At 42.0% G+C, this 19,176-nt stretch overlaps 2 protein-coding genes across 10 annotated transcripts in view; one reads left to right on the plus strand and one right to left on the minus strand.

The window, feature by feature from the left end:
- The first annotated feature begins 38 nt into the window (after positions 1–38).
- LOC126542078 (uncharacterized) lies at positions 39–14,799 on the plus strand. Of its 3 annotated transcripts, XM_050189077.3 has the most exons (8): positions 272–838; positions 912–1,058; positions 1,441–1,569; positions 1,675–1,830; positions 4,790–4,930; positions 5,577–5,650; positions 8,008–8,326; positions 10,128–14,799. In XM_050189077.3, the coding sequence occupies exons 1-8, from the start codon at positions 782–784 to the stop codon at positions 10,215–10,217; spliced, it is 1,113 nt and encodes a 370-aa protein (XP_050045034.1). In that variant the 5' UTR covers positions 272–781; the 3' UTR covers positions 10,218–14,799. The 3 variants fall into 3 exon arrangements, with proteins under 3 accessions (XP_050045036.2, XP_050045034.1, XP_054932904.1); XM_050189079.3 differs by lacking the exons at positions 272–838; positions 10,128–14,799 and adding an exon at positions 39–261 and having other exon boundaries at positions 8,008–9,284; XM_055076929.2 differs by lacking the exon at positions 10,128–14,799 and having other exon boundaries at positions 8,008–9,284.
- Positions 14,754–19,176, minus strand: part of Nedd4 (E3 ubiquitin-protein ligase Nedd4) — a 46,869-nt gene continuing 42,446 nt past the window's right edge. For 6 of the 7 annotated variants that reach the window (XM_055076923.2, XM_055076924.2, XM_055076925.2 and 3 more), the window contains one exon: positions 14,754–18,702. The gene's annotated coding sequence lies outside the window, so the exon portion shown is untranslated. The remainder of the gene's footprint in view (positions 18,703–19,176) is intronic. The other variant, XR_008614829.2, reaches the window with a different exon arrangement.

A 19,176-nucleotide genomic window follows, 5' to 3' on the forward strand; every position in this document is an offset into this window, starting at 1 on the left:
CCCTTCCCAGCGCTCCCAAAGCCGCACCCCAAGCTCCGGAGCGCAACGCACGCACCGTCAACAGCAGTTTGTAACTGTTCTTCGTGCTTGTGCGCCTGATAGGAAGGCACGGAGAGACGCGCCGCGACAGCTACAGCAGCCGCACAACTGCACTGAGACGCGGTAGTGTGCGTAAACCATATTGCGGCTTCACCGAGCCAACGCGATTCGTGACACCATTCGCCCCGCAGCACCGGTATGGGTGTCCCGTCTTCAGTGGCGGTGAGTTGTTTCCTTTTGCGCGCACGCACGCGCGGAGGTATTTCTGATTGCGCCAGTCATTTGCTGCTTGCGAGTGCTATAGTCTTCGCGCATGCAATGCTGCGGCCGTCGAACAGTTCCACTCAGCATTAAAGGATTTCTCATTCGCTCGCTGCAAGTTCGTTCTTGTTTCTTTTGGAGGATCAGTACAGAGAATATCGTCTGCTACCGAATGTCGCAGCAGACGACCCGGATGCCCAATAGTGCGTAGTGTAGCAAGGTGAATTAAGGTGCATGTTTCGCTGATGACCGATTCACAGTGCCCCGCTAGCTTTCTTTTTGATATCATATTACGGTTGTTCATTACCACTACCTTGCACCGTTATGATGGAGCGATGAAACTCGCCATACTCGTTGAAAGAATAAACGGAAGCGGCGCTTCAGGGTCGCGGTCGTTTCCAAGGGTGCTTATGCTTGATCAAGCGTCAAATGCATTCAGCAGGTAGCGACACACCCGGCTGCTTTGCGGGATCGCTTGCAAATGGGACGCTGCAAATCGCGGTGCGACCGCGTTTTTTGTGCCCCGCGCGAGCGCCAGGTAGTACGCGCGATACGTATCTCGTTCGCGAAGCGCGCAGGGTCACGCGTAGGGTTCTCAATTTCCTTTCCAGGATATTCCGCCAGCCACGTCATTCGCCAAGCCCTGCAAAAAGGGAACGCTGACTAAACTGGTTGGCCGCCGATGGATATTCTTACCTGTGTGGAAAGAGCGCTATTGTGTGCTAGACGGCAACAAGCTGTACTACTACGACAGCGAGGTGAGCTACCGGACCCCCCCCGCCTTTTTTTTTTTTTCTGCCTGTTCGCCCGCGCCGCAACAGGACGTGCGATTTTACAGCGCACACGATGCAGCATGTTTTCACTACACTGCGAAGTTCAGATTCTTCCTTGGGTGCTGATATGACGGCACAGCGCATGTCTGCTTGCAGAAATATTGCGTTACGAAAAAAGGAAAAAGACTAGTCAGATGTACTTAATCCAGTTTGTTCGTGTGCAAGCCCATTGATCAGTCTGCCACCCAACAGTTCCACTATGGTAAACTAAACTAAGAAGCTGGACAAAGAATTAAGACAACAAAGTGGCATTACATTTTGTATACTGCTTCCTTCATATTATTTAGTATTCCTTTTTCCATTTCAGACGAGCAAGGGCACAAACTCCCACTGTGGTGTAATCAACTTGGACCTTTTCGATCTCTGTGAGGAATACGAGAGCAAATCCGTCCAGAATGGATTCATCATCACAAACGCCAACCGAGGATTCTTTGACGTAATTAAGGCTCATCATGTCAGCATGACTAGTGGTGCTGATGCACCCCAACACATCCTGTATGCTGATATCATTTGCTTCTTTTTTTTCTTTTTGCTCTTACAGGAATACCATACTTTTGCTGCTGGTACCTTATCAGAGGTGTGTGACTGGATAGCACACATCCGTACACAGTTGAATCAGTCCATAGTGCAGAAACGGACATCCTTTCTCAGGAAGTCACTTGCAAAACGGAAGACCAGGAAATCCCTTGAAAGCCAGGTATCACATGTCCGTTTGTGACATTTCATGGTGCTTGCAACATTTTTCTGTGCATTCAACAGCACAGTTCAATCCAGTTTCCTAAAACTTGTTTTCAATGTTTAAAATTAAACTTACAAGGTGCAGCAAAAGCTGAGTGACAATGGAGTTGCAAAAAAGGGCAAAATTAAAGTCAAGGATGTTCAAGTTCAATACTGGCATTTAAAATGATGCAAAAAGCATTAGGGGTATGTAGCTCTTAAGATTTGGCCGAGATGCAGAGCATTAAGAGAATGGCATTCACAAAGGGCACAGGTTACGTTTTTAATATTATAACTCTTAGCACAACTTGTTTTTGCTTGCATTATTAATATATATATTCTTTCTTTTTTTCAGCTAGACAAAGCTGTTTAGTCCTTTGTGTCACTTTGCAATATAAAAAAAACAAAAGAAAATGACAGAAACGGATGCTACAGTGTCTTTTCGTGAACTCGACCGCATTTCCATATCAAACTTTCATTTCCCTCTTTTTAGGTGACTACATAGTTATTGTATTTGTTTTGAATAATTAATAACATTCTAGCCATTCTCCTTCTTCAACCTTGCAGTATGGATGAAAAGCAACAGTGGTTGTCTGGTTAATGAACACTTATTAGGCCTGTAAACTGGTAATTGCAGAATTACATTTTCTTTCTCAGTTTTGCATGTGTGTAACATCAAACAGAAAGGCCTTAAACTTGTCTTTCAGGCCTTCGAAGGCCAACTCTAACCACAATTTAAAACATGTTCACAAATAAATAATTATTTGTGTCAGCTCAATTAATTGCCCAGAATAGCTTGATGCCGCATGTAACTGCTGTAGCCTGCACTCGAAAGATGCGAGTCTTCAAACTATCTAAAACTTAATGCAACGAGCACAAAATGGGCGAAAAACAATGTCATGAAGCTGGAATTACTTTGTTGAGGATTAGCAGCGGGTTCTGACAAAATAGACAAAAAGCCGCTTGCGAGAATCACTTCATAATGTATGCACACTTGGCTGTGCACAGATTATGTACTGAAAGCAGCCCCGACATATTATTTTAATGCCAATCAAATTTTTGTTAATTTTTTTTTTCCTTGCCGTTTAAAAAGATGTAAAGGCTGTGTAACTAGGGTGCAAACTTATGGGGGGCATGTGGGTAATCGTGCACATTGCCTCACAGTTACTACTGACGAAAGCACTGATGTCTTTTTTTTTCTCTTTATTATATAATTCTTTTTGTAACAAGGAAGGCACTCTTCAAAGCACACTTAAAAGAATGTTTTTCAAAATTTGACTGTGCAAGAAGTACCGACACATATTTCTGAGGTTGTATAAACGCTACCACATGCTTCTCGCATGCAAAAGCCTGACACTTAGCTGCCATAAAGGTTGATAAGATATCTTCATTTGATATTGAAGTTGGTCTTGAAATTCCATGTGCTCACTGACATTGTCATTATGTCAGGACACAGAGCAAAATTTGCTGAAGTCATGTAGCAATAAAGGCAGGTATGATGACATTGGTCATAAAAAATAAACAAGAGTGCAGCACATGTTTCTTCTGACTGCACTCGCATGTGACAGCTACAGTGATGGCAGCAGTTAAGCCAGCCTATGTATCATCATGTCACAGCGCATCCACCTCTGTGGTACCAAAACTGAAGCCGGCTCGTAGAAACAAGTATTATGGGGTATTATTTAGGGCACTCTTAACAATTCCCATATCTTTCCTAGAGTTTAGAGTGTTTGGACATCTAGTAAACGTAAAAAAATTAGAAGTTGAAAATGTCATGCCAATACTCTAAGCAGTATAAGTCGGCTCACAATTGAGCATGTTTAGCGCAAGCTTTTCATACAATACAGTCATCGCAACAGATGCACAGAACTAGGTGCGAGCTCCCCTGTGCATGTAATGACAGGTTGTCGCAACATCACATGTGCGTCACAGGCTGAGTCGGATTCGGACTGTGGGGCAAGCTGTGTTTTTTTAATATGCAGGTCTTATGGCACCTGCAAGATTTTCATGCATGCGAGTGCTGCTAGCTCCTGAAGGCTGATTTTCACACACACCTTTCCTCGTGTGACCACGGAAAGCTTAGAATATAAAGTTTCTAGGCCGAAATTAACTAATTTGGAAAACATAAGGAAATGTTTAAATGTACAATTTTCAATTTGCCAGCTCGCTTGCTTAGCTGTATACAGGTGTCAGCAGTTGCTGATAGTGGTGGAAGTGGTGCAATACAAAAACTGAGCAACTGAATACAGATACAGCTTTGGCAGTGAATAAGCAAGCTTTTGCAAAACAATGGCAAATTCAAAGCTGACACACCTTTACTGGACCCAATAAACTCCTGGCATTGCTATAAAATATTTTGACACAGCAAATCCATCATGCATGTTCGCGTGTTATGAGGAAATGTGTGACCATAGCATCCCGTTTACTTGCATGGAGCCAGTACCACTTGTCAACAAAACTATTTGCATGCTACTATAGTATCAAAATTCATTTAAATGTGCAAAAGTCAAAATGGCAGCAGAGAAACGTTTTTGTTAATCTACAAGAAGTGCATTTGACAAGACCTGAGGCATGTATGTTTGCAGTACTTGGGATGTATACACATTTAATGACAGTGTTCGATTACACTGTGTCACCTCACGTTATTTTGCATCATTTAAATATACAGTACTAACCCCTCATTTAATGGACGAAATCATACACGTGCTCTCATTATTGTGAGACACACTCTTTCCATTAACACCACGACATTAGAATGCATATGCTCTGGGTGATTGTCATTCCCTTTAACGTGAAGTGCTTTACTCCAGTATTGCCCATTATGGAAAAGTAGCACAGCAGGTGATATATGCTGCTGTTGACGCTTCAGATTTGCACTTTATATTCTAGATTAAACGTTTCTGCAATCAAACATTTGAACACTTTGTTTGCACATGCAGGCAAATGTTGAGAGCAGTCCTCAGGTTCCAGATCCAACATTGGACATCCCTGGTAAAGAACCACTCGAAAGCATCACTAAAAATCGAGCCAAAGGCCCCGCGGGGAGACGACTGCCACAGCGGAAGTCGCAGATGCCAAAAGTATGTCTCATGCTGTTTCAAAGCTTAGTTTAGCTTATCTTAGTTTGTTACTTTGTTTATGCTTTTGCAACAGAAAGCTCTTACTGCGGGTCTGCAAAGGATATTATGCCTACATATTTGTTTATAGAGCCCCATATCCTGTTCTCAAATTTTGAAGGCTCTTATGATATGCTGGCTCACAAAGATATTACATAGAACACTGCAGGGACAGCAGCAAACAGATTTAAAAAAAAAAGTGAATTAAAAAAACCTTGAGCACAATATACTTTAACACAGAAATTCACTGACTTCACTAGTTCAAATGCTGTACAAATACTCGGTGATTGAAATGAATAATTGGCCAGCATGGTTGCTGGTGTTTTTTTTACCACTGATGGTTGCCGAGGAAATTGAACTGATGCATTGTGGTATACCATGAAAGTGAGGGTATTTGTGATGCTTTATGAATGCATCTGGCCTCCCAGCGATCACCCTTTGCTTACCGGTAGCACAAAAAGTGCTGGCTGTCATGTGGGCACATTATCGTGTTTCAATCCCTGAGCACTGTACATAACTGTATGCTTGTGCGACCAGATCGAGCATGAATGAAAGCACTTGTATTTCACGTAGAGATAACTGTGATTAAACTATCACCCTCATTTTGCAGTCTCTTTCTCAAGAAGTAAGCAGTCAAAAGGTCTCAATTTCTCACAAGCAGGAAGTGGTTACAGAGGAAGCAGAGTGAGTTGAATTAATTTGTTTATATTTTTCCTCATTACAATTTCTCATACAGAAAAACCGGCTTTTGTTGGTGAAGAATTAATTCAAATTAGCACATGTCATGTTTTAAGAGTCAAATGACATGGAGAGCTGAACTGGGAAGCAAGTGGCATATAGTGTCTCGACGAAGATGATGCGCAATTGAAGTGTTAGTATTTGCAAGATTTATTAATGTTTGTGCAAAGTGCAACAGTAAAGTTTGCGGTGTCTTATATAATCACATGCATTTAGTTCCAGTAATGTTAATGTATATGTGTTACATCATCATCAGCCTATCTTTATGTCCACCGCAGGACAAAGGCCTCTCCCTGCAATCTCCAATTACCCCTGTCCTGCACCAACCGATTCCTACTAGCAGCCACGAATTTCCTAATTTCATCGCCCCAGCTAGTCTTCTACCGTTTTCGACTCCGCTTCCCTTCGCTTGATACCCATTCTGTAACCCTAATAGTCCAATGGTTATCTAACCTGCGCATTACATGACCTGCCCAGCTCCAATTTTTTCTCTTGATGTTAATTAGAATATTGACATGTGTACTTATCTGTATCGGGCAACCACGTTTCGCCGCCTAACAAATGTAATCGCACAGCGTGGGATGCGCCTGCATGTATCCGAAGTTTCTGGAAAGTTATCGATGCTTCTATCCGCTGTCTGTTGTCGCCGAACCTTATGTTATCTGATTTCATCACCTGACGCGAATGGTGTAGAACTTTGTGGAAGGCACGCGGGTCCGAACGATTAGTCTGGAACATTCGACGACTGTTCTTTAACAGCCGACGCGCTTGACCCGCTGATCAGATTTTCGCCGATCGCCGACTGTGTTCGCCGCTATCGTTGTGCTATAAGTGTAGCCTGTTTTGTGGGCACAGGTTCGCCCAATAAAATTTAGTTTAGTCGTTCACAGTGTTGCTACTGTGTTCTTCAACGTCACCACCACGTGACAATATCGTCTATACCTGTTTGCTCTCTGATCCAAACCGCTCTCTTTCTGTCTCTTAATGTTATGCCTAGCAATCTTCATTCCATCGTTCTATGCGCAGTCCTTAAAGTGTTCTCAAGCTTCTTTGTCAGTCTCCAAGTTTCTGCCCCATATGTCAGCACTGGTAAAATGCACTGATTGTAGACCTTCTTTTTCAATGATAATGGTAAGCTTCCAGTCAGAAGCTGACAATGTCTGCCGTATGCGCTCCAACCCATTTTTATTCTTCTGTGAATTTCCTTCTCGTGGTCAGGGTTCCCTGCAATTAATTTACCTAGGTAAACGTACTTCTTCACAGACTCTAGAGGCTGACTGGCGATCCTGAACTCTTGTTTCCTTGCCCGGCTATCCATCATTATCTTTGACTTCTGCATATTAATCTTCAACCCCACTCTTACACTCTCTCTGTTTAGGTCCTCAATCACTTGTTGTAACTCGTCTAGTGTTGCCGATCAGAACAATGTCATCGGCAAACCGAAGGTTGCCGAGAGATTCGCTGTTGATCCTTACTCCTAAGGCTTACCAGTTTAATAGCTTGAATACTTATTCCAAGCATGCAGTGAATAGCATTGGAGAGATTGTGTCTACTCATCTGACCCCTTTCTTTATGGGTATCTTCCTACTTGCATAGAATTAAGGTAGCTGTGGAATTTCAGTAGATATTTTCTAAAATATTTACGTAAGCAGCCCGTACACACTAACCTGTGACGTTAACAAATGCCTGCCCGAGTCCAAAGGGATCAGGACCACTCATTACTTACTTACCAGCCGCGCTAAACGAGCTCACACTCCTTGATTACGTAATGCCTCTATGACTGCTGGTATCTCTACTGAATCAAGTGCATCTGAACAGGACTTTTGAGTTTGCCTGACAGATTGCTTGTGATATAATTTGTCCTATTGCAACACAACAGTGGTGCCTCCCTCCTATTATTTTTTTGCGGTAGAGACGTGAATGCCAGCTGTAGTTAAGTGATCACAGAGATCGCACAACCATTTACAGCAAACTAAATAAATGTGAATTAGCTGCAATCTGTGATATTGCTATAAGGCATATTGAAAGCTCCTGCAAAATATTACTTTTCAAGGGAAATGTTTGCTTCATTCTGATCATTTCTGTACTCTGTCATGCCTATGCGAGTATGATTAGCTATTGCAACAAACAAGAAAGCGGTTATATGAAGAAAATTGTTGTCCTTGTAATGAAAGCGAAGTGAATTACTATGTTGAATTTTTAAGATGTGAAAAACATAAATGCTAGATATTACCAGTTATGTGGGTTTTATTTATTTTTATTGTGTTTGCATATCTAATTCCCCGAACTGTTTCGATATCCAGACCAACGGAGGTGGGTGCAAAGTCTGAGACAGATAAGCCAAGGCCAGCATCGGCTCTCTTGTACCACTATAGTTCTAGCGAGGAGGACGACACGGATAAAACAAGAGAGCCTGAATCTGCCAGCCAAACTGAAGACACCAGGGAGCCAAGCCATAAGCCGCCTGATGGATCATGCACTCCAAACACACGCACAGAAACAATGCAGGATCGGCTGAGAAAACTGCGCGAGGAGCTGTCCTGCCACGTGGATGACGTGACAATGAAGTCCCTCCTTGAACGATTGAGCTACTGTGAACTCGAACTGCAAGTGGCAGTACAGGTGCTGAGTCTCTACTTGTGCCTTTCCTTTTTTCATACAGAAAAGCTGTTAACGAGAGTATTGCAGCCATTTTATTGCGGCAAAGGCCTGTGTGCAGCAGCTTGCTCAGTATCAATCAGCAGCGCAGCCTGCGCCAGAGCCCAAAATTTTAGCTTCGAAATATAATTATCAATGATTGTAAAATAAAGGTTGCCTTGCATATGAACCTTACATGAACAAAACATTGCCTTACATGAACAAAACAACAGTTTCTTTGTGCAGTTCTTTAACCAGAAATCCATATTTATTTTTTCTGTCGTGTTTTACCTGCTCCACGTTGGAGGTGAGCTAGGAGTCTGTACAGCTGCAATGCTAAAAAGCAGCTAGCAAGACGCTTAGCATGAGAGCTCCAAAGTGGCCATATGACCAGGCGTCGCTGACGGAATCATCACTAAGAACAACCAGCGAACAAACCTCTAGTACTGTCGAAGGATGTGACAACTCGCCTAAGCAACTTCGCTGTCTTTGACATACCAGTTGCTCAGATTGGCATACATCTGTGAAGCATTTTTCTCCTTGGTTGTATTCCAATTCTCAACACAGAACATCTACTTTGCTGTCATTGCCAGACAGTCACTATGTTAAGACCTGTTCTGGTCCAGACAGAGATGGGTTTAAGAAGACAGTGTAAAAGTCTGCAACAATGCAAGGCTACACTGCTGTGTCAATGAGCAGGTGGCAAAATTAAGTGAAGCAACGCGGAGCTGAACGCTGTAAAGTCAGATTTACCGCTATGTTGAACACTCAATGATGTGACTGATGCATCAAGCCTTAAGGCAAGTTGTGCTTATAAGAGAGTCACTAGTCTTCGTGAAAGGCATGCTTCAAAATCTTATTTGTACAGGTCATGAAGTTTTGGTCTGTTACGACACACTCTTGTGCGGTCACATAGCCTACAAATAAAACAATTAAAGTGTGACTATTCTGCGTGTGTACTTTGACAGTGGCTGTATTGACATATAACTTTTTTTTATATACAGGCAGAAAAGAACATAGAGGCTTGTTCATGTTCCTATAAGCAGCCAAGAGGCTCATGTTTTAGACATCAAGGTATAGAACTTTGCTTGCTGCAATGATCTGGAACACATCCTTAGTATCTTGCTGGCCATACTTGGCACACAGTTCATTGTAATCCAATAGCTACCTATTGCTATGAGTGTGCACATGAGAGTAGAAATCAGCTCTTGGATTACAAAATAATTAACATGGTGCATTGATAAACCACCTTTTTTGTAAAGCTGCGGTTTACTTTCACCCTCACTCCTCCACCAGCCTCTTCTGCTGATAAGTTCTTGCCAGTTTCCGACAACTGCAGAACCTTTGGTTGGAAGCAGTTCATGAAGAGATGCCCTTTAATTCCCAACAAGCTCTAAACCTCTCATAGAAGGCGTTCCATGTCTCCTTTAATAATTCTTTCCACCATTATCATTAGTCTAATTTATATCCACTGCAGGACAAAGATATTTTCCAGCAATTTCCGATTACGCCTTCTTTACCTATGCTTTGCAGCATGTTAGAACATGAAAAACGGGAATATACACTCGCAGCTTTGTTATTAGCCGAGTGCATTGGGTTCCCATTCCTGTTGTTCGTCTTCTTATGTGCTGAGACACTTAGCACCGACTAGTCAATCCCTAGACATTGGTGACTTTCTCTTACACCACGTGACTTGTTCCTGTGCCAGCAACTCCTCCCCAAATTCTTCTCTCAATCAGTCCCACCTGTGGCTGCTCCTCTAGCAAGATGCTTTTTTGTATTGCAGACTGTGCAGCAGGTCCTGGACGAAGCGTCAGCTGTGCTCGCAAAGACCAAGGGGGCCACCAAGCAGCAGCCGCCGCCAGTGCCTGCTTAGTCTTTGCACGTCCTGGTGATGCCGGAGAGTGCTGCACTTGTCTCCGTCAAGGAGAGGACATGAACTGCTGCGGAGGAGTGCGCGGCTGGCAACAGAGCATGTAGTCTGCACAAGCACAGCCGCTAGTTGGGGTGGCGGGGAGGGGGGGGGGGGCATAGTTGCATACAAAGATTAACCAGAGGGAAGCCTGCTGCTGCGTTCAACTAACATGGTTGTGATGGGTAGTGCAATATTTCTGGCTTCACTTTTGTGGCTTGAAATGTTAAACTCAAAGTGCTGTAATTTGACTGTTTTCTGTGTTGTGTGATATGCAGCGCAAATGAGGCACGCAGATGACAAAGAAGGCTAAGACAGGGCGTGCCTCTTTTATGAGACACATTGCATAATTCAATACCAATGTGCTCGTCAGTCTGCGCTTCAGTATTTTCAATGCCTTGCTAAAAAAAAAAAAGTAATCGTACAGAACGTAAAAGGCCATGGTGGGCATGGCTGTCCAAATGCTAATAGCCAGATTTCGCAGTTGCGGTTCATTACATCAAACACTCACTCACGCAGTGAACTTTACTTTAGAAATAAATTGCATTAACTCCTGAATTTTAATAAAGTGCTGACACGGGCCAGTTGGTACATGTCTGAAAAAACAAATAACAGCACACAACGGGACGTGCAGACTGAGATAGAGAGCGCTTCGTCTGCTGTCTGCACGTCCCATTGCTTGCACCGTTATTAGTTTCTTTTCCCTGAATTTTAGCTTTTAAATATTGCAAGCAAATGTGATGATGAAGGGAGCCACAACATATTCTCAGTGAAATTCACTGGTGGAGTGAGGGAAAATGTGCACACTACCTGCAAATTTTCATGGTGCAGTTGAACCTTGTTATAACATACATCAACATAAAAATACCTTTATTATATCTGATATTCGTTTAAGCATGTGTTTCTTACACGCTGATATTAGCAACAGACATTAACTTTAGTTCGTTATATCTGATAATTCATTAAATCAAGGTTTGACTATTTGAACAGCAGCAGCAGATTGCCCTCCAGTAATATTTGTGCGAGAGTATGTAAGGGGGAGGGATGTAAGCACCACATCCATGTCTTTGTGTGCTGCCCCTGCATCGTGTCCCTGTGGTGCTATGCCCATCTAGCGGCAGCCTGGCGCACTTCACGCCATCATTACTAGTCAAAAGAAATGTGAGAAGCCCAAAGCAGTGCCTTGAGGCAGGTTTTAGATTTGATGTTGCACTGGCCTTATCGAATTCAACCTGGTTTGCTGTGGTTTTTATGTTCCTAGTGTATGATGATGAGAAATTTTATTAGAACTGCCTTGGCCACACTTTCTTGAAAGAAACTGTAGGTACTCCATGCCGATGGAGGAACACGGCCTTAGTCTGCGAGAACTGTCCAGCGCATGGAACAGAACATTGCTCCGAAATGGGGAGGTTTGTCTGTGTTAAGAGAGCTGCTAATGAGAAACGCCAAGTTAAACTAGATTGGTGGATTGCACTTTTGTAATGACAGAAAGGCCAGTCTTAATATGACTGATGACTTGGTGGGCCAGAGCTGATGGAAACCAAAAAGAAAGAACTAGTAGGGACACTGCATTGCTAGTACCCCATGAACTCTTTTAGATTTAGATAGAATTTGGCAGCATTTGCTGCACAATGAAAGGAGGATCACATCACATTTGGAAATGCCTACAGACTAAGCTTGTCAAAAATATGTTAATAGTGAAATCTCAGACGTCACACCAACATTGTTATCGTAGCTTTGGTGAAGGTTCATTTTCTCTTCATGGAATTTTTCTCTGCTAAGAGTCAACGTTTTTATGCAAAATGAATTCAAATGGAGTTTTGAAAGAAGTCCTACCATTCTGCAGCGAGATTACCGTAATTTTTTTCTGCTAATAGTGAACAATTTTTCACAATATAAATGGAAATAGTTTTGGTGAAAATTCTACCAATCTAAATTGACTTGGTGTCACTCTGTGGTGTTCCTTTTTCAGTGGCTAGCTGATGATGTAACACAATCTGGTAGTGGAGAAATCTAATGTTGCAGAACACCCTGGAGGGAGTGAGACTCCCTTGATAAAAAAAAATTGCCTTAATTCTGGTAAATTTATGCCTCTTAAGCTAAAGAGTGCCTGCAGTGTATTATGAAGGCCATAGGGAAGTGCATATTGTAGATATATTGGTTGTTGCCTACGGTGGACGGGGGACTTGACTGTGCGATCAGAAAGAGAATGCATTCTTATTTGAGTGTACAATGTTTTCTAATATTGTGTTGGTAACTGTCCTTTTATTTTTTTGTTCGCTTCACTGAAAGCACATATGCATGGTCCGATATCCATATTTATGCGTACAGCAGACATGTCAAGGATCGAAAGGTTGTTGCTGATGTTGCTGTCATTATGGTTGCGTAGCTAACATGACCGGAAAGCATGAGAGATGCATCATTTTCTTCAAGGAAATTTCGCACGGTGTCGAGTGTAGCTGCCCAAATTGATGCTGTGATTACGCTATCTAATGCACAACCTGCTGCAATTTCTTGTGAAGTGTGCACAACAGATGAAAAACAATGGCACTTGTGGCTGGCTAGTACAAAGGTGCTGCCATGTTCCAAGCAATAATAGTAGCTCACTGCACTGACATTTATGCAGAAGCCTTTGCTTGCAGCCAGGCACATTTCTTTTGTTATCTCTCAGTTTTCCAAGTTTGCTTTTTGCTACAAAAAGTGGAATTGAGACAGGACTACTGGGTGTGTTATACAATTAGCACATGTCCTTGCCACTCTGAATGCTGAAAATTGTTGCACTCTCAATTCGTGACATTTTCTGACTTGTAATTTTTATTAGCAAATGAAGGTTTAAGTTCTTTAGACCCAAGAAAAAATGCTTTCAGGCATCAGAGTGCCTTAAATAACTTACTGTAGTACTCGTGTCTACAAACCAGTTTCAGTACCTAATAGATGGGCGCATTACAATGTTGTGAAACACTAGCTCGCTCTGTTCTTGCAATGGCTGCGACTGCCACATGCGAGCGCAGCCAGAAACAAACGTGTTTCCGATGTCAATTTGTTTATAAGCAGCATAATCATAGCTAGTTTTGTCAATGTTGGCAAAACTTCTCTGTTATGGTGTCACGATAATGTTCATAAAAGCCAGGTTTGGCATTTTAAGACGAACTTTAGCACCAAATTAAAATATCACTTGTGTTTCTCAACCTTCATCGTTCTACTTGCAAGGAACATGTGGTAGCATTTCTACAACTTTGAAAATATGTGTCAGTACTCGTTTGAAAAAACTTTGTTGTCAGTGATACGCATGTACAGATAATCTTAACAGCTGTCATTATCTGTTAGTCTTTGACCTTGTTGCTGTATTGCAAGTACTTCATGCACTGTGGCACAACAAGGGATGTACCACACTAAAGCAGAAAGGAGATGAGGGCTTCATGCAAGGCCCACACTTCGACGCACGAGCCCAGAGTAGACAGGATTGGTGCTAAGCGTCTGCTATTTGCTGCAATTGCTGTCACCTAGTTTCTGTCCGCCACATTCACAGAGCAAGACTAGACTAGATCAGACAGGAGTGGAAGGTGCACCACTGCAAATCGCTGACCAGATCGCATCAGTGAAAGTATAAAAGAGAGGTGCCAATCACTGAAGTGCTGATGGACCACGTTTAAAAAGTGCATGTAACTGCCTTGCGACAAGTTCTCTTTCGGTCTTTTCAGCTACTACATGAACATTTCTGTCACCAACTGGTTGCCCTGGAAAGCACAGTTCTGCAACCTTATTCTGTGATCGTGCTGTGGAATGTTAACCACAAGGCTCCTTACGCAAGATTCTCTAGGCCCAAAGTGAACTATGCTTTATCTAAGCTTGACTGGAGATTATCAAGCTTAATGATGCAGCAAACTTTAAAACGGACACCTGTTTCCTACAACACAATGATGCCAACTGCAATCTTTTAACTGGCACGCAAGTTGTAAGGTATAGTTCACTATAGTTGCACAGTCGCAAAACAAAGTACGACTTCAATCTATTGCAAGGTAACCTTGAATGCGACTAGCGAAACATGAAGTGCAGTGTTAAGAAAATGACCCTGCATCATTTCAGTTAATTTATGTGTAAACTTAGTTTGTGTTATGTTGAATCAAGTGCATATTTATCACTATTTTGATTATTGTTATGGTGTTTTGTCACCATGGGTGCCTGCACCCACTACCAAAATTAGTCTGGGCAATACATCTTCTGCCTAGTAATACTGGACAGCTCCTCTGTGTCTCCCTGAATGACTTAGCACTGGTAGATGGAACAGTGTGGTTCCATTTTCATTCAACATCTCGGGCAATGTGCACACAAACATGAGGATTTTATCCAGTATTACTTGACATGAAGATGAGCATGTTGAACAATGAGCTCCGATTTAGCTTGTTTCCAGATGGAGAAATGAGTGTCATTCCCGGGAGCTCCTCTGAACCATCGTGTGCCTTCGGAGTCTTCCCTCCCCAAACGACCTAAATACACATGTCAGTTCTAAGTTTTATTTATAAATAAAGGCATCTGCCAAACGCTATTTATTGTACACAAACTTGAATGACTCGGTGCGTGACTTGAAGCTCGAGCAGAAGGCGCGAGTTTGCCATGAAAATTTTGCTCTTAACAACGGAGAAAAAAGGACCTACTCGATGCAAACAGTAAAAAGTACTTGGGTTCACTGTTCGTCAGTAAAAGAATCAAGCAACATCATTTTTCACAGGCTCCTTGTAAAGATATGTGCGTGCAGAACAGCAAAATAAAAAAAGACGGCATGCACACCAAAGGCGCTTGATAATCACAAGCATAAAGTGAAATATCGCTTGAACTCGGCACAGTTCCATTAAAAAATGTCAGGCAGCATAAAATCTAGCAACAGGAGAAGCTTTATGCGTAAATTAAACTGACAATGTGCCTTTAACTCCTAAATTGAGCAAACATGCTGTTTTGTAACAATCAGAAGCCATATGCTACCTCGTGTGATGGCACGAAATATTCCAATCCTGTTTGCAGAGTTCAAGCATAAGGCAAACAGGTGTGCTGCGAGTGTTGCCACACTTTTCAACTTTTGTGCTGGTGCACGGTCAACATATATATGTTGTGTCAACATGGCAAGAGAAAAGGTGCCGATGCACAAACATTTTTTTTCATGTGCTCCTCTAGTAAAGTTGCATGTCGAGATATACAAGGCTCAAAGCTAGCTTTCTTTGCAAGAGGTAGGTAAAGGTCATAAAAACTGCTGGTAGTACTGGCAGAAGAGATTGATTGATTATAAAGAAAAGGTTTTGTACAGGAACAGCTTTCAAGCACATTTCTTTTGAAGGCTAACTTTAACTTGTCTGACACAAGCTATAGTATGCATTACGAAGTATATATATATCCTTATATGGTGCTTTGATGCCTACCTGTTCACTGTACATGATCCCGTCTGTAAGGCTTTGGGAAGTACGATTTACTATTAAAAAGTGAATTAAGTACCACAAGATTCCATCAAGCAACAAGTTAGTCCTCACAAAACAAATTTTTTTTTCGTTTTCTCAAAATGGTTATGGCTGTACTAATCTTGCTAAACGAAGTAACTTCGTCATTTAGTACTGTCACAGTTGTTGCACATGGTTGCCTTGCATAATACATAAAGCAGCGAAAATGTCTGGATAGTATATGAACATACAATATACATACATGTAAATATGCAAATCAATAATAACCTTGATCCTCTAAGTAAAGCTCTGCTAATAAATGGCTGTATATTACAGACAGTTTAAAACTCAACCTAACCCAAATGACACAACTCCTCCAGTAATGCAATTCAAAAGACACAATAACCCAAACACAAGTCCATGTATGAAATAATATACAAAACAAGCATTCTATTCCCATAAAAGCTAACTAAAAATCTCGAGAGCAAGACGTGTCACACAGACAAATCCAAAAACAATGCAAGTGCTTCTTCTGCTTCATAAGCAGAAATATGAAAAGTGAGTTTCTGCATATAGAGCTGTTTGTTTTTTCAGTTGTACATAGATGGAACTGCATGTTCAAAGGAGTTCAACAACTTTCACATATATATATATATATATATATATAAAAGTTCAAACAAGTGCTTCAATGACTTAGCAAAGGGTTTTTGTCAACAAGGGCTATTGTGCAGCAATTTGCTCTGCCTTGATTTAAAAGCAGCAAATTGGGGATGCAGTGTACAGGAATGCAGTCTTTCACACTGGTGCTAGCCGCCTTTGATAGAAACTGGTGCATCAAGAACCACACTAGGCATGCAGATATTAAATTTGATCATCCACCAATTCCACTGAGGGCACTACTCTGGAGGGCCTGAACTAGCCTTCATCGTCACAAGCACATAAAAACTAAGCTGAATTTCAAATGAATTTCAATGTGCTTGAATACTGTAGCACTATACACCGCTTTGTTGTGCGCTTGGAGAATGCAGAATATTTGCACACACTGCAGCCCTAGCTGCAGCTGCACAATAGACTGCATATGTCATCAGTTCAAACTGTTTGCAATGGAGAAAACTTACTCGGTGCACGATAATGCACAATTACGCAGGCTGCGCATTTCTTGAGGCCACTCTGATTTTCTCAATGTACTCATGCATGCTGGGGCAACAAGCTGCATTCACATGAATATAATGTGACTTGACAAGAAAATAAATCAATGTTACCACTGTAATGTGACGTAACAATGTGAAACTCATGCACATTAATGGGCTTCTAGTGCTTTAGCAAGGTGTAATGTGTAATTGGCAACAGTGATACATCACTCCATGAAACTTGCACATGCACCACGGCTCGCAAGGTTCTGCATCATGGTGACACCCCACCACTTAACTGGTGGAAATGTCCCATGATATGCCACAAAGCCAGCCAGGATAGCTGTGCTTATAAAAGTGAAGTTGCACTGGCATGCATCTTTTTAATAAAAGTGATTTCACTCCTACCCACGCATGTACACCGACATTCTTCTTATGATGTCGAAAGGTTGGCTTTTCTGCAAAGTCCAGTTGCCTAGTAGTTGAGCTCACTACATGCGAAAGCACAAAATAAAACAAAATACCTCATGTTATATTCGCGCAAATACAACCTATATGCTCCAAAATCTCTCGACAATACATCCCTCCGCAGACATGCCTCCACAAATTTGAAAGAGTGACAGGTGCAGTGACAATGACCATTGACGATCTCCATGCAATACAGTAACATTGAAACAAGTGCTTCTCCAACTAATATATGTGGAGCTGAGGATGCTTGTGTACACATGAGCATGTAAGCTCATACTGGCACTTATGCTTACAGTTTGTGATGACTCCCGAACACACAGGTCTTGCAAACATGAATTTATAAACCAGAAAGAAGAAAACACTTTCCTTTCACATGGTTTTGCAAGGTTCTACACTATCCATTGCTCGGCAAATTGCACCTCTCATCTCGGAATCTGAAACTATCAATCTGACATACACCAACAGCCTGAAGGGCTCGTTGTAGAACTGACTAGTTAAGAGACATTACAGGTGCTGCCACTGTGCAGCACCCTCTATAATTATGTCACTGTTGTCGACAACAGGTACACACTGAGTGCTGCTTAAACTGTTAAAAGAAAATGCAAGGACAAAGCTGAGAGCATCTGACTCTGAATGAAATGTCACTAAGAAGAAACTTAAAGCAGTTGCTTCATCACACAGGAGTAAATGAACAGCGCTAGTTAATACGCCAGTTGTCAGCCTCTTGCGGTTCATATTTTTGAAAATCTTTGTTCAATTAATATGACGTAAAAAGCCTTTAGTAATGCGTGGCTTCCCTCAAGATCGGAATTTTATCAATGTGGCTTCAATGAGCAGAATAGATATTACGTTGCACACAAGGACAGCAGAAAGAAATGACACACATGAACCTATGTGCATCTCATTTATATGCGTGTGCGTCTCATACGTGAGATGCACACACATGAATTTATGTGCATCTAATTTCTTGTGGCTGTCCTTGTCTCCAATGCACTATGTACTTTGCTCCAACAGGTCCAAATAGCAGCATTATTCAACGAGCACTTGCTACAACCAACAAGACATAAGACTGGTTGTTGCCTCAGAAGACTGGGTTACTATGAAGCTAAAATAAGAAACCCTCAACCAAAATGACAAAACTATGACGCTTGCCAAAACCAGATGAATGATTGAGAGATGCTACTACTACATGCCTGCAAAGGCACAAACAATACCCCATCAGGCTGGGCAAGGTTGGTCTGTAGTCCACACAAGAGCAAAAAGAAGAAGAAAGCAAGCTTATATCGTGGCCCCCATTGGCTGGATGAGCAGCAGAAAGGCACTTGTTGCATGTGGGCGACTAAAACTTGTTCTTGTGCTGACTCACGAGATAAGATGGCATACAAGACTGTTGAAACCCTTTGGACATGCACATAGGTCTTGTCCCTGCAACAAAAATACACATGAATAACGGCTTAACTTCACACTCCAAGAAGAATTGCAATCTACACCACTATCATGGCAACCCTTACAGACATGCATATCAGTTTTTATACCTTGCTAATTTTTCTTCAGGCCAAAAGGAAACACTAATCAGAGCAAAATTTACAGAAGCAACTTTAGGCTGGTACGACACCGGGCCTCAAATTATAACCCACATTGTAACATGCATAATGTGACACCTGGCACTGCAGTTGTCCATAAATTTTTCTGCAAGTTTCAAACCAATCGATGTTACCTTTAGGCTTGTCCAAAAACAGCCATAACATGCACATTACAAAGGTCTGTAGTAAGGGTGCACAGGGGGTCCCATTTTCAGGATGCAACTGCCAAAGGCAGCACTGTATATGCCCAGCCACAGCTAAGCCACAGCTACCTTTGCCACAGCATCTGCTACTGTGCAAGTTGCTGCATGACTTA

Source organism: Dermacentor andersoni, chromosome 2 (genome assembly GCF_023375885.2).
Source record: "Dermacentor andersoni chromosome 2, qqDerAnde1_hic_scaffold, whole genome shotgun sequence".
In the NCBI taxonomy this organism is placed as follows: Eukaryota; Metazoa; Arthropoda; class Arachnida; order Ixodida; family Ixodidae; genus Dermacentor; species Dermacentor andersoni.

Coding starts and splice junctions, on each gene's coding strand:
- LOC126542078 (XM_055076929.2), top strand. CDS start 782: ATGGGACGCTGCAAATCGCGGTGCGACCGCGTTTTTTGTGCCCCGCGC. Junction 1,570..1,674: donor CCAACCGAGGATTCTTTGAC/GTAATTAAGGCT, acceptor TTGCTCTTACAG/GAATACCATACTTTTGCTGC. Junction 1,831..4,789: donor GGAAATCCCTTGAAAGCCAG/GTATCACATGTC, acceptor TTGCACATGCAG/GCAAATGTTGAGAGCAGTCC.